The 18,003-nt window shown below is 49.5% G+C and overlaps 1 protein-coding gene across 2 annotated transcripts in view; it reads right to left on the bottom strand.

Moving 5' to 3' along the window:
- The window catches only part of NOS2 (nitric oxide synthase 2), a 44,706-nt gene extending 27,068 nt beyond the window's left edge, over positions 1-17,638 (bottom strand). Inside the window, exons 1-5 of one of the 2 annotated variants that reach the window (XM_078373998.1) lie at positions 17,475-17,638; positions 15,286-15,468; positions 5,762-5,846; positions 4,977-5,099; positions 3,872-4,020 (exon numbers count right to left, since the gene is read on the bottom strand). In XM_078373998.1, the coding sequence (XP_078230124.1) occupies positions 3,872-4,020; positions 4,977-5,099; positions 5,762-5,846; positions 15,286-15,395 (467 nt within the window). In that variant the 5' untranslated portion in view covers positions 15,396-15,468; positions 17,475-17,638. Of the gene's footprint in view, positions 1-3,871; positions 4,021-4,976; positions 5,100-5,761; positions 5,847-10,230; positions 10,375-15,285; positions 15,469-17,474 lie in introns of those variants that run through there. The other variant, XM_054256185.2, reaches the window with a different exon arrangement.
- Between the last annotated feature and the right edge of the window lie 365 nt (positions 17,639-18,003).

Raw genomic sequence — 18,003 nt, 5'->3', positions numbered from 1 at the left:
CTGGGTTTACAGGCATGAGCCACTGCACCCGGCCTTGCATCTGTTTTATAGCCAAGAGTCTCATGGGTCTAGGAGGTTAAGTACTAGGCCTGGAAATATAAGTACAAGAAAGAGCAAAGTCAGGGTTCAGACCCAGGTCACCGTGATGCCAGGCCCAGGTTCTTAACTGTTGGCAATGTGACTTTCCACCTTCCACCCTAGTGGGCGTTGTAAGCCCAGGGATGCTGAGGGCCTGCCCACCCTTTCTCAGGAGCCTGGTCAGGCCAGGACTGGGACCTGGCTGTTGGAGCTCAGCCTGCAAGGTCCCAGGGCCTGCCCAGAAAGGAGCTGCACATGGTGTGGTCCGATGTCATAGTCTCTCTAACCCGTGCTGTTCCTCAGCCTCGGAACTGCTCACTCAGTCACTCCATCTGCAATTCTACACTTGCTTCTTTCCTCCCCTCCCAGACTTCAAAAATATCCCAAAGGGAGGGACTCAGTCAGAAAGGCTTTGAAACACACACACACACACCACAAACAACAACAACCTTGAGATTTCCAATCAGTGCCAAAGCCTTTTGAAACAGCAACAAAGCTATTTAAAGAATGAACTCCTGATTAAGGACAGTGGGTAACTCCGAACAAAATGGCCTTTCTGTGGATGAAGAGTGTCTCGACAACTTTTCCTTGATTAGAGAAAAATATGCACAAAGACAAAACATTCGGTGATATTTATCCCCAAGGACATCCCTGCTCTAAGGAGCTGCCGGGTGAGGCTGGAACCGCCCCGCTACTGGGAGACCTCCCCGCCCAAACAAAGCTTCCAGCAATATTCCCCCCTCTGCACCCGAGCACAGAAACAGTAATGGTCACCATGATACCCATGCCGCCAACACACATGGTGGTCAGCACACACATATGCAAGAAAGGATTATTTTTTACATTCATGTCCAATTTCTTCAGAGTTTTAGATGTGATGACCATTTTCATATAGTTATGTTTCTAAGGCATTAGAAATGCTATGTCTATGAGCTCTGAAAAAAGAGTGGCTTTTATCAGTGAACAGATTTCAATGTTACATTCAGCAAGTCACAATCTCTAAATATGCTATGATTCTTCAGCTACAAAAGGCCACTGAACCCACTCCGCTGGTCGTGTCTTAGGCTGCTATGGTCCTTGTGAGGAGAGGCTGCCATTCCCTGTCCACGGCCCCAGGATCTCTTGGTTGGGGAGAGCAGGGGTTCGAGGTATGTACTTGTGACTTGGAGAAATGTGACTTTCCTCTGTGAGAAGCAAATGGGTTCCAGCACCATCAACCCCTGACTCTGTCACCCCCCTGGGCTTCCGAACACCTGCCTGATTGCCTTCCACACAACAGTAAGGCCTCCCAGGTCTGGAATAGAGTTGGGAACCTGTGAGGCCACACACCAGGTACTAGAGCATTGACGGGAAAAGCAAGGCCTCAGGCGCCAGCTGCCTGGGTTCAAATCCCCACTGTGGTGCTTCAGAGGGTGTGACTTTGAGCAAGGTATATGTCCTCTGTGGACTTGCCTTGTCTGTAAGATGAGGATAATAATAATACCAGTCTCATAGAGTTGTGCTGCACACGTGCTTTGTGCTAAATAAATAAATACATAAATAAGGTAACTACTGTGGCCTGAAGAAACCCATCCAGGAAAATCCCTGGACCCCAAAAGACTCATTAATTAACTGAGCTTGGACCAAGGATGGTGAAGTTTGTAGTCATGAAGCAGGCGGCCCCTCACAGGGTGCTCAGTCTAGGATGCACATAAGAATCGCCTGGGAGCTTTTGAAGAACACAAATGTCCGCCTCATCCTCACCTCCCCAGATCCGCTCAAGGGACCCTGGCACCAGAATTTTGCAGGCTCTCCAGGTGAGTCTTCTATACAGCTAGGGTTGAGGACCACTGACCCTGGAAGATAAGGGCCTTTTCTGAAGACTCAAGGTCCCTCCCAGCTCAGACATTCTAGGGTTGTAGAAAGCTGGAGGTGGGCCAGACACAGTGGCACACACCCGAAATCCCAGCACTTTGGGAGGCTGAAGCGGGAGGATTGCTTGAGCTCAGGAGTTTGAGCTGAGCAACATAGTGACTAAAAACTTAAAAAATTAGCTGGGCATTGTGGTGCACACCTGTGGTCCCAGCTCCTCAGGAAGCTGAGGCAAGAGGATCACTAGATCCAGGAGATCGAGACTGCAGTGAGCAGAGATTGTGCCACTGCACTCCAGCCTGGGAGATAGAGCAAGACCCTGTCTCAAAAAAAAAAAGAAGAAAAGAATCCTGAGAAATGGTCTAGGTGTTAAAAAAAAAAAAAAAAAGAAAAAGAAAAAGAAAAATGTAGGTGGTACCACCAGAAGCCAGTCGTTCCTCCAGGGAGTCCCAGATACACGTCTGTGGCCCACTTCATGTGATGCGGTGTTGTGTGAGGCTCTGTCCCCAGAGCCACGCCCCACCCCCCCAGCCTAGAAAACAATCCATTTCCTTCAGATATTCTTTCTTACAATCTCTTTGTGCATTTTTATCTTAGACTTTTAAAGGGGCCTGAATTACATAGCCATATATTTTATGTGGACAACACAGTGTTCTAAAAACATAATAACAACTAATACTTACGTACTGCTTGCTAAGGGCTAGGCATCGTTCCTAGCTCTTTCTATGCTTTATAAACTCCTGCAAATCACCTGCCTCCTGCAAGGTGGGTCCATTCTCATCACCATGTTCAGGTAAGAAAATCAAGGCACAGAGAGGCAAAGTACCTTGCCCAGTTACTCAGCTTGTAAGAGGCACAGCTAGGATTTGAACCTGGGAAGGCCACAATGCTATACAACCTCTCTTTGAATGATTAAAATTGTATACGTTGGCAATAAAATTGGCAAATGACAATTAAAAATCTTTGTATTCCAGTGTCTGACACAAGGCTGGGGCATACCCAGTGTTTGATGTGTGTCTGTCAATCGAATGACCAATCGACCGCAGAAATGAAGGCTGTCTAGCACGGCCCTCAGGGAAGCCTCACTGGGTAGCAAAAAAAAGAACTCTAGGCATGTAGAACCCTGCCAGGGTCAGGGCAAAGAGCAATGGCCTGCACTCTCCTAGTCAGGTGGCCTGGCTTCTAGCTGGAATGCTGTAACTTCAGGTAAGTCACCAGCTTCTGTGTTCACACCTGTAGGAGTAGGAGCCTGACTAGGTGGTCTCAGAGATCCTTTCTGTCTCAAACATTTTTTTTTTTTTTTTTTTTTGAGATGGAGTCTCACACTGTCGCCAGGGCTGGAGTGCAGTGGCGCAATCGTAGTTCATTTGCAACCTCCACCTCCCAGGTTCATGCAATTCTCCTGCCTCAGCCTCCCAAAGTGCTGGGATTACAGGTGTGAGCAACCGCGCCCAGCCAACATTTCATAATTAAAGGGTCCATATTAATTCATAATCAAGGTCTCTGTGTGTCAGGATGCTGTTCTGGACTTACTGAATCCTCATAAAAATCCCATGAGCCACCTTCTATGATTCTCCCCATTTTATATGAGATTGGTGCAAAAGTAGCTGCGGTTTTTGCCATTTATGTGATGAGGACGTTGAGACACAGAGAGGGTAAATCGATTTCCCAAGGACTCCTTAGTGGTTAATGTGTGAGCCAGGATTTAAATTCAGTCACTTTTCACCAGTGTCCCTGTGCATAACTTTATCCCACAACTATGAGAACCTGCTCCACAGTCTTCTCCCCTAGAAAACTATGATTCTCACCCTGCAAAACCATAGTGATTTAACAGCGCAAATCTGGGAGGGAAAGGGATCTAGCTGGGATCAGAGGGCGATGGGTGGAGACAGGAGAGCAGGGGGAAAGGTCGAGGCAGCGGCCCTGCAGGAGGAAGCCTTACTCTTTGAAGGAGCCGTAATATTGGTTGACAAATTCGATAGCTTGAGGTAGGAGCTCGTCTGGAGGGGTAGGCTTGTCCCTGGGTCCTCTGGTCAAACTTTTGGGAGTCATAATAGACCCCAGGCAAGATTTAGACCTGCAAGTCAAAATCTGGAAAGAGAGGGGCAGGTGGTGAGGGTGGGCCATTCGGCCTCCTGCCACCCTCCTCTGGGGCCAGCTCTCCTGGCCACCTGGCTCCTCTTTGGCTGCCCCAGCTCCCTGCGCCTCCTCTCCACCCCTGTGGCACCTCCTCCTTGGAGTCCACCTGGCTTTCTCCCACCTAGATCTCCTCTCAACCACTGGCTAAACCCCAGTGGGTATGAGCCAGGTTTGTCCCCCTACTCTGGGTTCAGTCTCCTGCCCCGTTCCCCAGCCAGCCCCACATCCGCAGCAAAATCAATCCAATGTGGCTCCTATGAGAACTACATATTGATATTTGGCCAAAACAAACTGAAATTAGACATCGAATGGGACACACACACACACGGGAATGAAGTACACCCGAATGTTAACTGTGGTGGTTTTGGGGGCATATGGGAAATCATTTTGCTTTCATGGTCTTGAAACTGTCAATCTTTCCCACTTTACAACCATAGAATGTATCCTGAAGTTAGAATAAAAACCGTAGATGACGGAAAGAAGCCTTCAAAGACATTTAGTCCAACCACTCACTGGATTCTTGAATCCCTCTGCAGTCTATCAAATTGCACTTAATTCCTTCCAGTGACAGGGAGCTCTCTACCTCCTGATGTAATATAATCCAGCACTAAGCTGTTCTGATAGAAAATTCTCCCTGACAGTATCCTGAAATCTGTCTGACAAAGACAGGAATTGTCTCTGCAATCATTAACTTGACCTTCTGGATTACCCATTATCTGCCAGGGTGGTTAACAGGGAGCTGCATCCCTTACTTCCTACTGTCACCTGTGGGGAATGTCACTGTTCCCAGACCCCTTCGCCCAAGCAGATGATTGATTTGCCCAGGGGCACACCTGTTTGATCCACAAAGCCCAGGCAGCTTTGCCAGCTTGGGACAAAGGTGGTTCTCCCTGAAGCCCCAGACTTACCCCTTTGGCCTTGTGGTGAAGTGTGTCTTGGAAAGTCATCCCGCTACCCCAGTTTTTGATCCTCACGTGCCGTGGGCAGGACGATAGGGTTGCATCCAGCTTGACCAGGGATTCTGGAGACTTCTGTGAGGGGGAGAAAAACAGGATTTTCTCCCAGGTCTCTCCCAGACCCCAGGTCCTTCCTTGTCTTGGAGTCGGGGAGGATCTGTGGGTGGCCACAAAGGGCAGGGTGTCCCTCCATATCCCTCCTGTGTTCCCAGCACCTGGGCCACCTGGGCCAGTGCCTGCTAAGAGCTCCAGGTGCCTGGGCCACTGGCCAGGCTCCTCTCCTCACCCACGGCCCTGCCAAATGCTTCTTCAGAGGAACTGCTGGAGGAGGTAAGTTAGAGGTGAGGAGGATGACTGTCAGAGCCAATACCACTGAGAACAGAAAGGCACCACTGCCTTCCTTCCCTGGAAGCATGTAAGGACATAAAAGCCACCCTCTCTCCCACTCCTACCCGTTTCTCTGCCCACCTCTAGAATAGGAAGGAACCCATGGGATAGAAGCTGGGTGCCAGTGAACCTTGAGGGCCACCACTCCCAACCGCCAGGGTTGTCCCAGTTTCCCAAAGTCCTTCCTCATTCCCACCTGTTCCCCACAACACCCCGGGTCTGGGACTCTCCACTCTCCATCCAGACCCTGGCTTCCTGCCCCCTCCAGCCCAGCCTCCAACAGGCTTCTCTGTCTGCATCTGCCTGGGCCAGGGAGGAAGGGGCTTCCCATACTCATGTGACTCACTGACCTTTCCTGTCCCCATGAAGGGCTGTGGGGACTCATTCTGCAGCTTGCTGAGGCTGTGACGCAGGGGGTCATCCTGTGCCACCAGACTGTGAAAGGAAACAGCTACCATGAGATGGGGTATCTGAGGGCGGAGGGGATCTTGCAGTTCTCTCTGCCAGTCCCCTCATTTGACAAATAGGGAAACTGAGTCCAGAGGGAGGGAGGGAGTTGTTCATGGTCAATCTGACCAACTGCCCCCAGTCCCACCTTCCCTCTTTCTCTTCTCTTCTTCCTCTCACAGAGCCAAAAGGGCATGAGCAGAGCTGAGCCAAAGCTGCTGGCCCAAACAGAGCCCACAGAGAATCTGGAAAATGCTCCTTCGCTCTCTGGAAAGCCAAGTAAAAATGTGGCACAGGGGCTGGGCGAGCAGAGAACAGCTCCAACAGCTCTGCCTCCCAGACTAGCAGCGGCCACTTGGTTTTATTTATTATTTATTTTTTCCTATTTTTTGAAACAGTCTTGCTCTGTCATCCAGATGGGAGCACAGTGGCATGATCACAGCTGTCTGCAACCTCCACCTCCCAGGTTCAAGTAAACCTCCCACCTCAGCCTCCTGAGTAGCTGGGACTCCAAGCACACACCACCGTACCTGGCTAATTTCTGTATTTTTGGTAGAGATGGGGCTTCACCATGTTGCCCAGGCTGGCCTTGAACTCCTGGCTTCAAGTGGATCCTCCCACCTCAGCCTCTCAAAGGGCTGGGATTACAAGTGGGAGCTACCTTGCCCAGCCTCAGCCACTTGTTTTTCATAATGTAAGCTTTTTAAATTTAAAACGCTTGATTTATCTTGGTTTATATACTTATTCTGCACTTGTTTTATGGAAAATGTTAAGCGTACAAAGAGAGAATAGTCTAATAAACTTCCATGGGTCCTTCACCCAGATTCAATCCAATTCAACAGTGATCAATTCATGGCCCATCTCGTTCCCACTATACCTGCCCTGCCCCCACCCCATTATTTTAAAGCAAATCTAAGAGTCAAATCACCTTCACCAAGGTAAAAATAAGTATTATAAAAATTAGCATTAAATTAAAAATGAGTTAAAAATTAAATTAGATATTGCTTAAAGTAATTTTTTAAATTAAACATTACTTAAAAATTCAGTATTCTGAGGCCAGATGTGGTGGCTCATGCCTATAATCCCAGCACTTTGGGAGGCTGAGGCAGGCAGATCACAAGGTCAGGAGTTCGAGACTAGCCTGGCCAAGATGGGGATACCCCGTCTACTAAAAATACAAAATTTAGCTGGGTGTGGTGGTAGGCACCGGTAATCCCAGCTACTTGGGAGGCTGAGGCAGAAGAATCACTTGAACCCAGGAGGCAGAGGTTGCAGTGAGCCAAGATCATGCCACTGTACTCCAGCCTGGGTGACAGAGCAAGATTCCAACTCAAAAAAAAAAAAAAAATTCAGTACTCTGAAGCTGGTCAGAAACTGTTGGTTCTGGTTTGGAATTTCAGGTTCATTCTGGCAAATTGAATAGTCACCACTCACACATGCCTCCCTGAGGAGAATGAAATGGTTTGAAAGTGTATTGTGTTCCGCGTTCTTGGCAGTATTTTCCAGGGTGTGCATGCTTGTGCATCAGAGGGAGAGGGGCTTAGAGACTATTGCAGGGGTCTCTCATTTTCTGTTTCATACATATCTATGATGTTGAAATGGGATAAATGACCATGTATTGCTTTTATTATTGGAAAAAAATGAGCATATGTTATCACTATAACTAATTATATACATTATATAGTAGCAGTAAGTGATTTATAACTATAAAGAGATACTGTCTTAAAAGAGGATGTAGGTATCAGAAAGCAACCTGTATCTGAATCAAGGGATTCTGAAAGCCTGTAAAGGGCCTTCCATGTGACCAGCGATTGCCACCTGGCAAAGATCCTTTGCTTGGCCAAACTTTACTCAGACTTCAGAATCTTCTGCTGAGCCCATCTGTGCATTTCCTTGTAAAAATGCAGTTTTAGCAAAAGAATTCCTGCTAAGTCAATTTAACGAGAGCCCTCCATCCTCGATAGCTGGTCACGCTCCCTATCTGATCAGAGTCCTCATCCTCCATCATCCCCCAGGTGATATCTGATCACTTTAGCCTGTCCCTGTCCCAAGCAAGAATCCTGTTAGATCAGTTGAGGCATAGTCCCCCCTATGCCTGAAGTTTTTCTTGGCAATTTTTCATCCATAGACCCTGCCCTGATACTTGGCTGTAAATTCCCACTTGTCCCTACTGTCACTTCTCCACTGCAAGACCCCACTGCAGTAGGTCCCTGGACCTATGGAGATGGTCCTAAATAAAGTCTTCCATACTGTTCTTTAACAAGTATCATTGAGGATGGGCATGGTGGCTCACACCTGTAATCTCAGCACTTTGGGAATCTGAGGCAGGCAGATCATGAGGTCAGAAGTTCAAGACCAGCCTGGCCAACATGGTGAAACCCTGTCTCTGCTAAAAAATACAAAATTAGCTGGATGTGGTGGCACGCATCTGTAGTCCCAGCTACTCGGGAGACTGAGACAGAAGAATTGCTTGAACCCAGGAGATGGAGGTTGCAGTAAGTGGAGATCGGGCCACTGTACTCCAACTTGGGCAACAGAGCGAGACTCCGTTTCAAAAACAACAAAAACAAAAACAAACAAGTATCACTGAATAATTTTTGTCTTTGATACAGCCCGCCTCTGGTCTAGACCGGTATGGTCTGCCAGAAAAAAACAACATAAGGGAATCTGGACATTCAGAACAGGTAAGCCACGGCTGAGCAGTCATCAGGGGGCTGAGTCAATAGGAAGATGTTGGGGGGATGGGTCCCCAGAGAGGCAACTGACCCCCTTGCTCTTTGCCATTCCCCTCACCCCACCCTGCACCCGAGTTCTTGATTCCTCTCACTTACTTCTGGAAGTAGGGTTGGACAATTTCAGAAGCTTCAGACTAGAAACATCTCCAGTACTGTTTAGATTGAGAAGCAATGTCTTTGTACACTTAACACAATCATTTACCCCATCTATTACAAAGTATCATTTTTAAAAGTTGCCTAAAAATCCAAGAAGCAGATTGGCCATGGTTAGCCTGGTCCTGTGTCGTGCTGTGGCTGGATATTAGACTGTGTCTAGTTTTGCCCTCATATAAATAATGCCTTAAACTCTGTATACGTGTGTGTGTGTGTGTACAAGTACAGAAAAGCACCTCGGGGAATGCTAGTAAATGTTAACATTGACTAGCATTAAGTGATAAGATCATGGGCAATTTAACTTTTCTTATACTTTTCCACATCTTCCAACTTTTTATAGTGACCATGAATTCCTTTCATAATTGGGCAATTCTTTAAATTTGAAAAATGAATACACAAAGCTTTGCCCAGTCCCCTCCCCCACCATTTCTTCTGGCTGGCTCCTGGGAGAGTGGGTGACCAGATGCCAGGTGAGCACCTTCAGGATCTGGACATTTCTTTCCAAATTACCACATTGTTTCCGACCCCACAAACACTCATGCAGTCTGACTAAACCCACAGCTGTGCTGGGTCCTGAGGACCCCCTTAAGGACCTGCCATCAAAAGGAGTGCTGGCAGCCGGGCGTGGTAGCTCATGCCTGTCATCTCAGCACTTTGGGAGGCTGAGGTGGGTGGATCACTTGAGCCCAGGAGTTCAAGACCAGCCTGGGCAACATGGTGAAACTCTATCTCTACCAAAAAACAAACAAACAAACCCACAAAAATGTTGCCGGTGTGGTGACGCACGCCTGTAGTCCCAGCTACTCAGGAGGCTGAGTTGGGAGGATCACCTGAGCCCGGGAGGCGGAGGCTGCGGTGAGGTGAGACGGTGCCACTGTTCTTCAGCCTGGGCGGCAGAGTGAGACCCTGTCAAAAAAGGGGTCGGAGGCGTGGGGAATGGAAAGACCCAGAACTTTCCACAAGCCCTTGGCCAGCCGAAGCAGTCACTGGTCACAGCTGCAGACTGTGGCTTGCCTGGGCTGACCTGGGGGCCAGATTCCCCTGCGGTTCCCATGCTTCCCTGCCCGCCTACCTCGCCTTACATCAAGGGTGGTGGTGGGGACAGGTGGGGACGGGGTGGTGCCCTTGGAAATGGATCTCATTGGTGAAAGAAGAACCTCCTTGCTCTCTTAACCATATTTGATCCAAAAAGTGTAGCAACTTTCAACCCCAGTGCTGAAAACTTTCAAAAGCTCCCAAGTGCTGAAATACGCAGCGCAACTCAACCCACATAGACGCCTCTCGTGGCACATGGGGGGCGGTCAGGGCTCCTAAACTGCGACCTCCACGCGTTCTAAAGGAGGAAAACGTCTCAGGAAACCTTCAGGAATCCCACAGGGCACACATCCCCGTCCTCCGATTTCTCCGAGAGAGGCTGGGAGCCACACCCGGGCTCGGAATCCACCGCTTCCCTCCCAGGGTGGACCCCTCAGCCCGCGGGGTACCTGGCTCGGCGGCGTGGGCAGCAGGCCGGCTTCGGCCAGAGGATCCTGCTGAGCAGCCGGCACAGCCGGGGCCCGGCTGCCTCGCACGCCGCGCCCAGCCCCTCGCGCATGGCCCGGCTCCTCAGGCTCAGCTCCGCGGGCTCCCCGCGCCTCCCCGAGCCCGCGCTTTATAGCTCAGACCCTGTGGCCACCGCCCCGGGGCGGAGCGAGCCGAGGAGCGGCCGGGGCTCTTCACCCGCTCGATGTCCCGGGCCGGGCCGGGCCATGCCGCCCCGCCTTCCCCGGTGATCCCGGGCCCCAAGCACCCAGGGGCGCGCGACTGGCGTCCGCCGCGAAGTTTGGATGGCACAGGACAGTGTCTGGGCTAAGACCCCGGGGTGGTGTCGGGCCTCGGGTTTGTTTATTCCCCATAAAGTCTCAATAAAAGTTATCATCATTACCCCATTGCGCGGTGCTTTCTAGTTTACAGAGCAAATTTCCTTTCTGTCATTTCGTCCAATCCTTACTAAATACGGTCAAGAAGGCAGCTCTATGTTGTCATCTCCACTTTATTGAGGCATTAGCTGGGGCCAGAGAGGTTAAGGATCTTGTCCAGGGCCACACAAGCAGCCCCCCGGACCACAGCCCAGCCTGAGCTCACACCACCTCACAAGGCTGTCCCGGGAAGTGTTATCGCACTTGTTATATACAGCATGCTCTCTGCGATTCCAGAAAGAAACTAAAGAAAGCAATGGGTTAGGGGTGATTTCTGTGGGAACATGGCAGGGGGAATTGTAAGCTGGCTCCTGTGCCTTGCAGGCCTCTCGTGGTTGCTACCTGAACTGCTCAGAGCCTCCTGACTGTACTCCACCTGTAAGTTGCTCTTTGTATTTCATGGAGCAGAATAAATGGTAGGATCCAGACCCAGATGGGGCAGCAGCCCTGGACCTCAATATGCAAGGAGCCCTCCTGGCAGTGTGCAAGCACATTAAATCCCAAACCCCAGTGAAAGCAGAATGAGAGAGGGCACATATTTATTCCCAGCCAACTGCAGTCCAGCTAGCAACAGGTAGGTTGATTCGGTTCTGAATTCTGTGTGTCTTCACCTAGATGCTCCCAGGTTTGCCTTTGTCTCTAAAATACACACACACACACACACCATGCTCACTTTCTAATTGTTTGCAAAAGATATAGAATCATCAGTCACTTAGGTTCTTGGTCTCATGACACCTGAACAGATTAGAAAATTACTTTTAAAAATCAAAACATATTCATTAGCTCCCATTGCTTTCGGGATGAAATCCCCTTTGCATGGCTGCTTCCTCTTCCAGTAATAAGCACTCCCCTCACTTGGATGGATGCTGCTCTCTGGGTGAAAGCCTTCTCCCCAACTCCTCCCCACACTACAGCCAGGTCAGGCACCTCGGCAGTCACCCCAAAAGAGGCCTCTACCACGATGCCAGTGCACCCACACCTGCTACCTCCTGTCTACTCTCTGTCCCACCTACTCCTGACACATTTTCTCCAATTTTTTAACATTGAGTTCTTCATGTACGCCTCCCAACCCAGTGAGGAAGGCAACGGTTTCCCCATTTCCTTCCTGACAGCAGAAACTGAGTCTTTTTCCTCTGTCTCTTGAACAGTCTGGCACACCATAGGCCCTCTGGGAGAGCCTAGGTAGTGTAGATGTTATGACTTTGGACTTGAGTAAAACCTTAGCACCACCATTTCCCAGGTATTGACCTCCAATACATTGCTCAGTCTTGTAAAACAAGGGCAATAGTTCCTGTCTCATTACTGTTTTTAGCAGTGGTGTATGCAAGTAAATAAGTGGCTCAAACAATTCACCAAAGAGCAGAAGAGTTTCATTGATATCTTCACTCCCAGCACAGAGCCAGGCAGTGGGCATCCGCCTGTACTTGTCCATGGAATGGAACATGCCCGGGACACAAAAAGTGGCTGCCTCATGCAGTGGTCCCTCTGGGCTGCTCAGATTCGAATGCTGGCTCTGTCATTTGCTAACTATGAGATCTTGAAAATTACTTCAATTTCCTAGGCTTCAGGGTCCTCACCCTTAAAATGGGATGACTAAAGCTCATGGATGGCTGGGAGAGTTCAATAAATTGATGTGGTATTTTTTCTTCATTCCCTCTTCTATCTGACTGGAGCCTTTCCACCAGCCCACCCAGCGTGAAGAGGAGCGGGGAAAAGATGGACAAGTTAGCTGGTTTGCCGCAGGTCCACTGCAGCTCAGGGCCCTCCCTGTGGTCTGAACTCATGTTTCCTGAATGGTCCAAAGACACAAGTAAATCCACAAGTCAGTCCCCAAAGACACAGAGATAATTAGCAATGCTATGAGAGAGTGTGGGGATGAGGGTTAAAGGCCGCAGGCAGCACCATAAGGGTTTTGGGAGGAGAGAGATTCAGGGTGATATGGAAAGAGAGCTGGTGGATTGCTGGGGCCCAGGAGTTCGAGAGCAGCCTGGGCAACATAGTAAGATTCTCAACTTCAAAAAAAGAGAGAGAGAGAAGAAAGAAAAGAGAACCCCCGGTGCAGTGGCTCACGCCTATAATCCCAACACTTTTGGAGGCCAAGGCAGGAGGATCATTTGAGATCAGGAGTTCAAGACCAGCCTGGCCGATAGGGTGAAACCCTGTCTCTACTAAAAATACAGAAATTAGCCAAGCGTGGTGGCACATGCCTATAGTCCCAGCTACTTGGGAGGCAGGGGTGGGAGAACCACTTGAACCTGAGAGGTGGAGGTTGCAGTGCAGTGAGCTGATTTGGAGCCACTGCACTGAGGTCTGGGCAACAGTGCACACTGTTTTTGAGACCCTGCCTCAATAAAAAACTACATTAAAAATTTTTTTAAAGAAAAATAGAAAAGAAGAAAATAGGGAATGGGTTGTGTCTGGATAAGCTGAGAGAGGAATGTGTTGTGCCCAGGCACTGGGGAGCTGAGGAAGGCTGGGCCGGGCCAGTATGATGGGCTCTCCATTTGGGTAGGGTGCTCACCCAGAACTCTGTGGAAGCTTTAATGTGGTGACAGGCAATGGGGAACTACTGCAGGCTCTAGAATAGGGGCATGACTTGCTAGAAATCCAGTTGTCAGGAGAGAGCTCAGAGCCAGTGTGGGGAGCTGGAGTCAGTGAGGCCAGCTGGCAAGGGCTGCGATGATGAGACAAAGAGAAGGAGGGGTGAAGCCACTGTCCCTCTACAGCCCTTAGAATCTGAAGTGCCAGCAGAACACCCTGTGTTCTTACCTCTTGTTCTCTTAGCCACCTCGGCTGCCACAGCCCAGACTACCTGGTTTCAAAGTCCTCTCCTCCAGTTTACCTGCCACACCACACCTGGACTGTCCTGCTCAAGGACCTACAATGGCTCCCTACTGCCAGGCAGAACAAGTCCAGATCTCTGACTCTGCATTCAAGTCTTCACTCTCTAGCCTGGCTATGCCTATCCCAGCCCCCAGTCCACTCCTGGCCAAGCGCAGTCCAGCTCATTTCTGCCTCTGAGTCTGCTCACCTCGCCCCTCTTCCTGAATGTCCTTGCTACTTCTCTGCACCCATCTACATTCTACCTGTACTTCAAAGGCCACAGAGTTCACCTGACTTCTGTGATGCCCCTAGAGGGAACTCTGTTTAATGTGGCTCTGTCACCTCCTAGCTGCCAACACCACCACTAATGATGGCAACGCCAACAGTGCCATTTGCTGAGCGCTCACTCCAGGTCAGGCACTGCGCTAAGTTGCTTGCATGGGAAATCTTATTTAATCCTTATCCCAAACTCAGTAAATCACCATTGCTACCCTCTTTTTACAGAGGAGGAAATTGGGGCTCAGAGGCTAAGGGACTTGCCAACGGGCACATGGCTACTGAGTGGACTTGCTCATCCCCAAGCCCATCCTCTTAGCCATTGGAGATTTTTGCCACCTCTGACAGATACACTCAGGGCCATGATGCTGCACACCTCCAGGGGGCTCCCTGCCCTTTGTAGTCCATGGGAAAGGCTCCTCTGAGGTAGTGGGGCTGTGTGGCTGTGTGGTGCCCCTGTGCAGATGGGGGCTTTGTTTTGAGTTACACAATTGCATTATTGCAGATTGCCTTGTCTTTCCACCTGAGCAAGCCTCAAGCCTGTCCCCTGACTCCTTCATTGACTGACTCATTATCTCAGTTCTGCCCTGGGAGGAGGGACGGTCCTGGGGAGGAGGGATGTGAAGAATCCAACTCTGGACTCCACTTCCAACTCTGTAATTACTGGTCATTCAAGCTGGGGAAAGTCATAAATCTATCAGAGTTTCTATTTCCTCATATGTGAAAAGTCAATCACACAAACTTCACAGAGCCGCCGCAGAGAGCAGTTGAGATGCACAGTAAAGTGGCCTGTGTAGCTCTGGCAAGGGCAGGCACTCAGTAGATGGCTGTGAACCCCGATGTAGGCTGAGCGCCTGTTTTGTGCAGGTACAGCACTGAGTGCCGCAGATCTCACTTCATCCTCAGCACACCGTGAGGAGCGCCCCCTTGGGCTCCTCACACCGCAGGTGAGCACTAAGGTTTGGTGAGGTTAACTTGCCCCAAGTCACACAGCCAGCGAGAGGCAGCACTGGGCAGCCAGTGCCACCAGCACAGGACTTGGAACTAGTTTGTCTAACATCCTGATACCCTTCGCCAGGATGATATTCAAAGCGTCTAACGAGAGGTGAATTAGAATGGACGCAGGCCAGGATGCCGATCCCCCACCCCCAGTTCCCCTCTCTGGTTCCCACCACCAGGCTCTACTGCCTTCCATTCTCAGGTCAAGCTCCTTCCCATATTCTTTCCCCAGAGATTCCACGCTCCTTCGGGGCCAGCCCCGTGCCATGTCCCTTCCTCTTCCACATACTGTCGTCAGTCAGTTGCAGCAAGATGCCCAATCATCAGCAACTTCATTGAATTCTAACAGTGACTTCCAAGAAGAAGCATGATCAGATCTCAAGTGAGAGGGGAGGAACAGAGAGAGGAATTCTGAGTCACTGGTACCGACAGGGCATGGGTTCCCAAGGAGACAAGCAGGAGGTGCCCCCGGGGAACACTCACCTGGAGGTGGCATAGGGGGCTTTGCCCACATTGTTGTTGATGTCTTTTCCCTCCGTCATTACATCTTGGTGGAATTTGGCCTTGAACAGAAACCTCCAAGGACAGGCCATCCCCACGGCTTCGCAAAGCAGTTCACTTATGTCACTTCTCTGGATTTGAGCTCAGATATTCTTCACTGTGGGGCTGAAGAAGGGAAGCAGAGGTGAGGGAAGGTTGGAGAAGAGTTTACAGCATCGGGCTTCTCAATGGGGTTGTCTCACTGAAGAATCAATACGAACGCCAGCGTGAGCCCCTTCATCAGTGCTTTGCAACCTCTGCCTCTATTGGGGGTTGGAATGGGGAGGCTTCAGACACAGACTTCAATTCTGTAAAGCCACCTAACAATCTAAAAAAAAAAACACTGGACCCCCTCCCCCATTGCCATGTAACGAGGACAAACTACATGTCCTGTGAGCCTCCTGAGCGGGACCTGCTGGTCCACTGTTCCCAGCCAGGCTTCATCGTCAGCCCCAGGCAGGGTGAGGAATACCCGGGAGGTCACTGAAACAGGAGTGCCTTTGCCTGACCCTGAAAGACACTTTCCAGCAGCTCTTATTAGCAACTGTAGTTTTAGATCTGTTACTGGGAAAAGCACTCAAGTTATAGCTGCCGTTCTTTTAAAGATTTTGCAATTGTTCTAAGTCAGCATTATCACTTGCTCCTCTTTTATCACGTGGGAAGAAACTATTTGTGAAAAATGCACTCAACTCTAGAAATCTGAGATCATCTCCTTTGAAACAGACAAGAGGAAGATCAAGGAGGCAGAAACTGTCTTTCTAAGACAATGTAGTGAATACAGTCCATGTAAGAATTCCAGGCCAGGCACAGTGACTCGTGCCTGTAATCACAGCAATTTGGGAGGCTGAGGCAGGAGGATCACTTGAGCCCAAGAGTTTGAGTTCATACTAGGCAACATGGGGAGATCTTGTGTACAAAAAAATTAAAAATTAAGCAGCCATGGTGTCTTGTGCCTGTGGTCCCAGTTACTCAGGAGGCTGAGGCAGACGGATCACTTGAGCCTGGGCAGTCAAGGCTGCAGTGAGCTGTGATCACGCCACTGCACTCCAGCCTGGGCAACAGAGCGAGACCCTGTCTCCAAAAAAAAAAAGAGAGGGAAGGAAGGAAGGAAGGAAGGGAGGGAGGGAGGGAGGGAGGGAGGGAGGGAGGGAAGAAAGGAGGAAGGAAGGAAGGAGGGAGGGAGGGAGGATAGATGTTGGTCTCGAACTTCTGAGCTCAAGTGATCTGCCCACTTCAGCCTCCCAAAGTGCTGGGATTACAAGGGTGAGCCTCTGCACCTGGGCTATAATTTCATTCCTTATGATGCCTCAAATACAGCATTCCTATACATATGCATTTTTCCATCATAAATGAAAAATAATAACTACATTAGGGAGGAGTTGAGAAGCAAAAGGAAAAAAATCGCGCTTGATCTCACGGTCCCAACTCACTGCTGCCACCGTCCGCCAATCTCCTTCCTGCCTTTCCCAAGTTAAATTCAGCCTGACAATACAGTAACTTTGTCAAAGATAAATTAAGAGTCACAAGACGACATAAATATCAGAGCTCAAAGGTCTTTGTTGAGTGAATGAGTGGAGAAAAAGAAAGAAAGAAGGAGGGAGGAAGGAAGGGAGGGAGGGAGGGAAGAAGGAAGGGAGAGAGGGGAGGAAAGCAAGCAAGAAAGAAAAGAATTTATAGGCCCTTGGACCTGGGTTCAAATCCTGAAATCCTAGCTCTACCAGTTATGTGTCCTGAATCAAGTTATTTAACTGAAACTCATTTCTTCATCCATGAAATGGGTTTAATATATCCATCTCACCAGGATTTGTGGGGAGGTTACATATTATAAGGACTGAATAAGATAGATAATCTATGTTAAAAGAAAATTCTTAGCAGACACAGACTCCCATTCTGGACTTTTCAGAAAGTCTCTCCTTGTCACATAGCAACCACAGCCAGTATCTGAAGAAGAGAAATCTGATGGAGATGCCATGTTCAAATGACTGACCCTCATCTTGGCATTTTTTTACCTAAACTTTCCATCACCTTCTCTCTGTAGGCAGAAAATTCCCACAATTTTCTGAGCCTTCTCAAACAGGAAGAAATAAAACCCTCTCAAAACAGCCGCTTCCCCAGAAATGAAAGCAACTCACCTCGCAGAGGGCTGCACTGCTTCCCCGGGTAAGGAGAGTCCAACTGGGAAGAGACCCGTGCCTTGGGAGCTTCGGGACTGTCTGGAACTGCCCAGTTCCCTCGCCAAAGGTGGCCGAGAGATGTTTAAAGCAGTGATGAGGCTGTGTTCTCTGGGGTTGGAGCCTCAGTTTTTGACTTGCTGCAAAGTTATAAACACACTGGCAGTCAAGAAGTATTTATATTCACCCCATGCCATCCAGAGTGTTGTTTTTGCATAAAGAGCTCTTTTTTTTTTTTTTATTTCCAAAGGGAGTGTCCCCGGCTGGGTATACAGTTAGCTCATTTATGACTGTGACTGCCAGGGCCTGTGGGTGACTTGATCTTGCTGTTACATCACTCTGTGTGGTGCATCTTTAGCCAACCCGCCTCTTCCTGGCCCCAAGTCCACGGTGGCAGCTCATTAGCAGGGTAGCCTCTAAGATAGAGGCACCACGGAGTCAGGTTGTATTTGGTCAAGCCACATGGCCTCACTTTCAGCATCTGGGGAAT

This window comes from Callithrix jacchus, chromosome 5 (assembly GCF_049354715.1).
Source record: "Callithrix jacchus isolate 240 chromosome 5, calJac240_pri, whole genome shotgun sequence".
NCBI lineage: Eukaryota > Metazoa > Chordata > Mammalia > Primates > Cebidae > Callithrix > Callithrix jacchus.
Note: the sequence above shows the minus strand (reverse complement) of the source record. Positions and strands in the feature narration are given on the sequence as shown.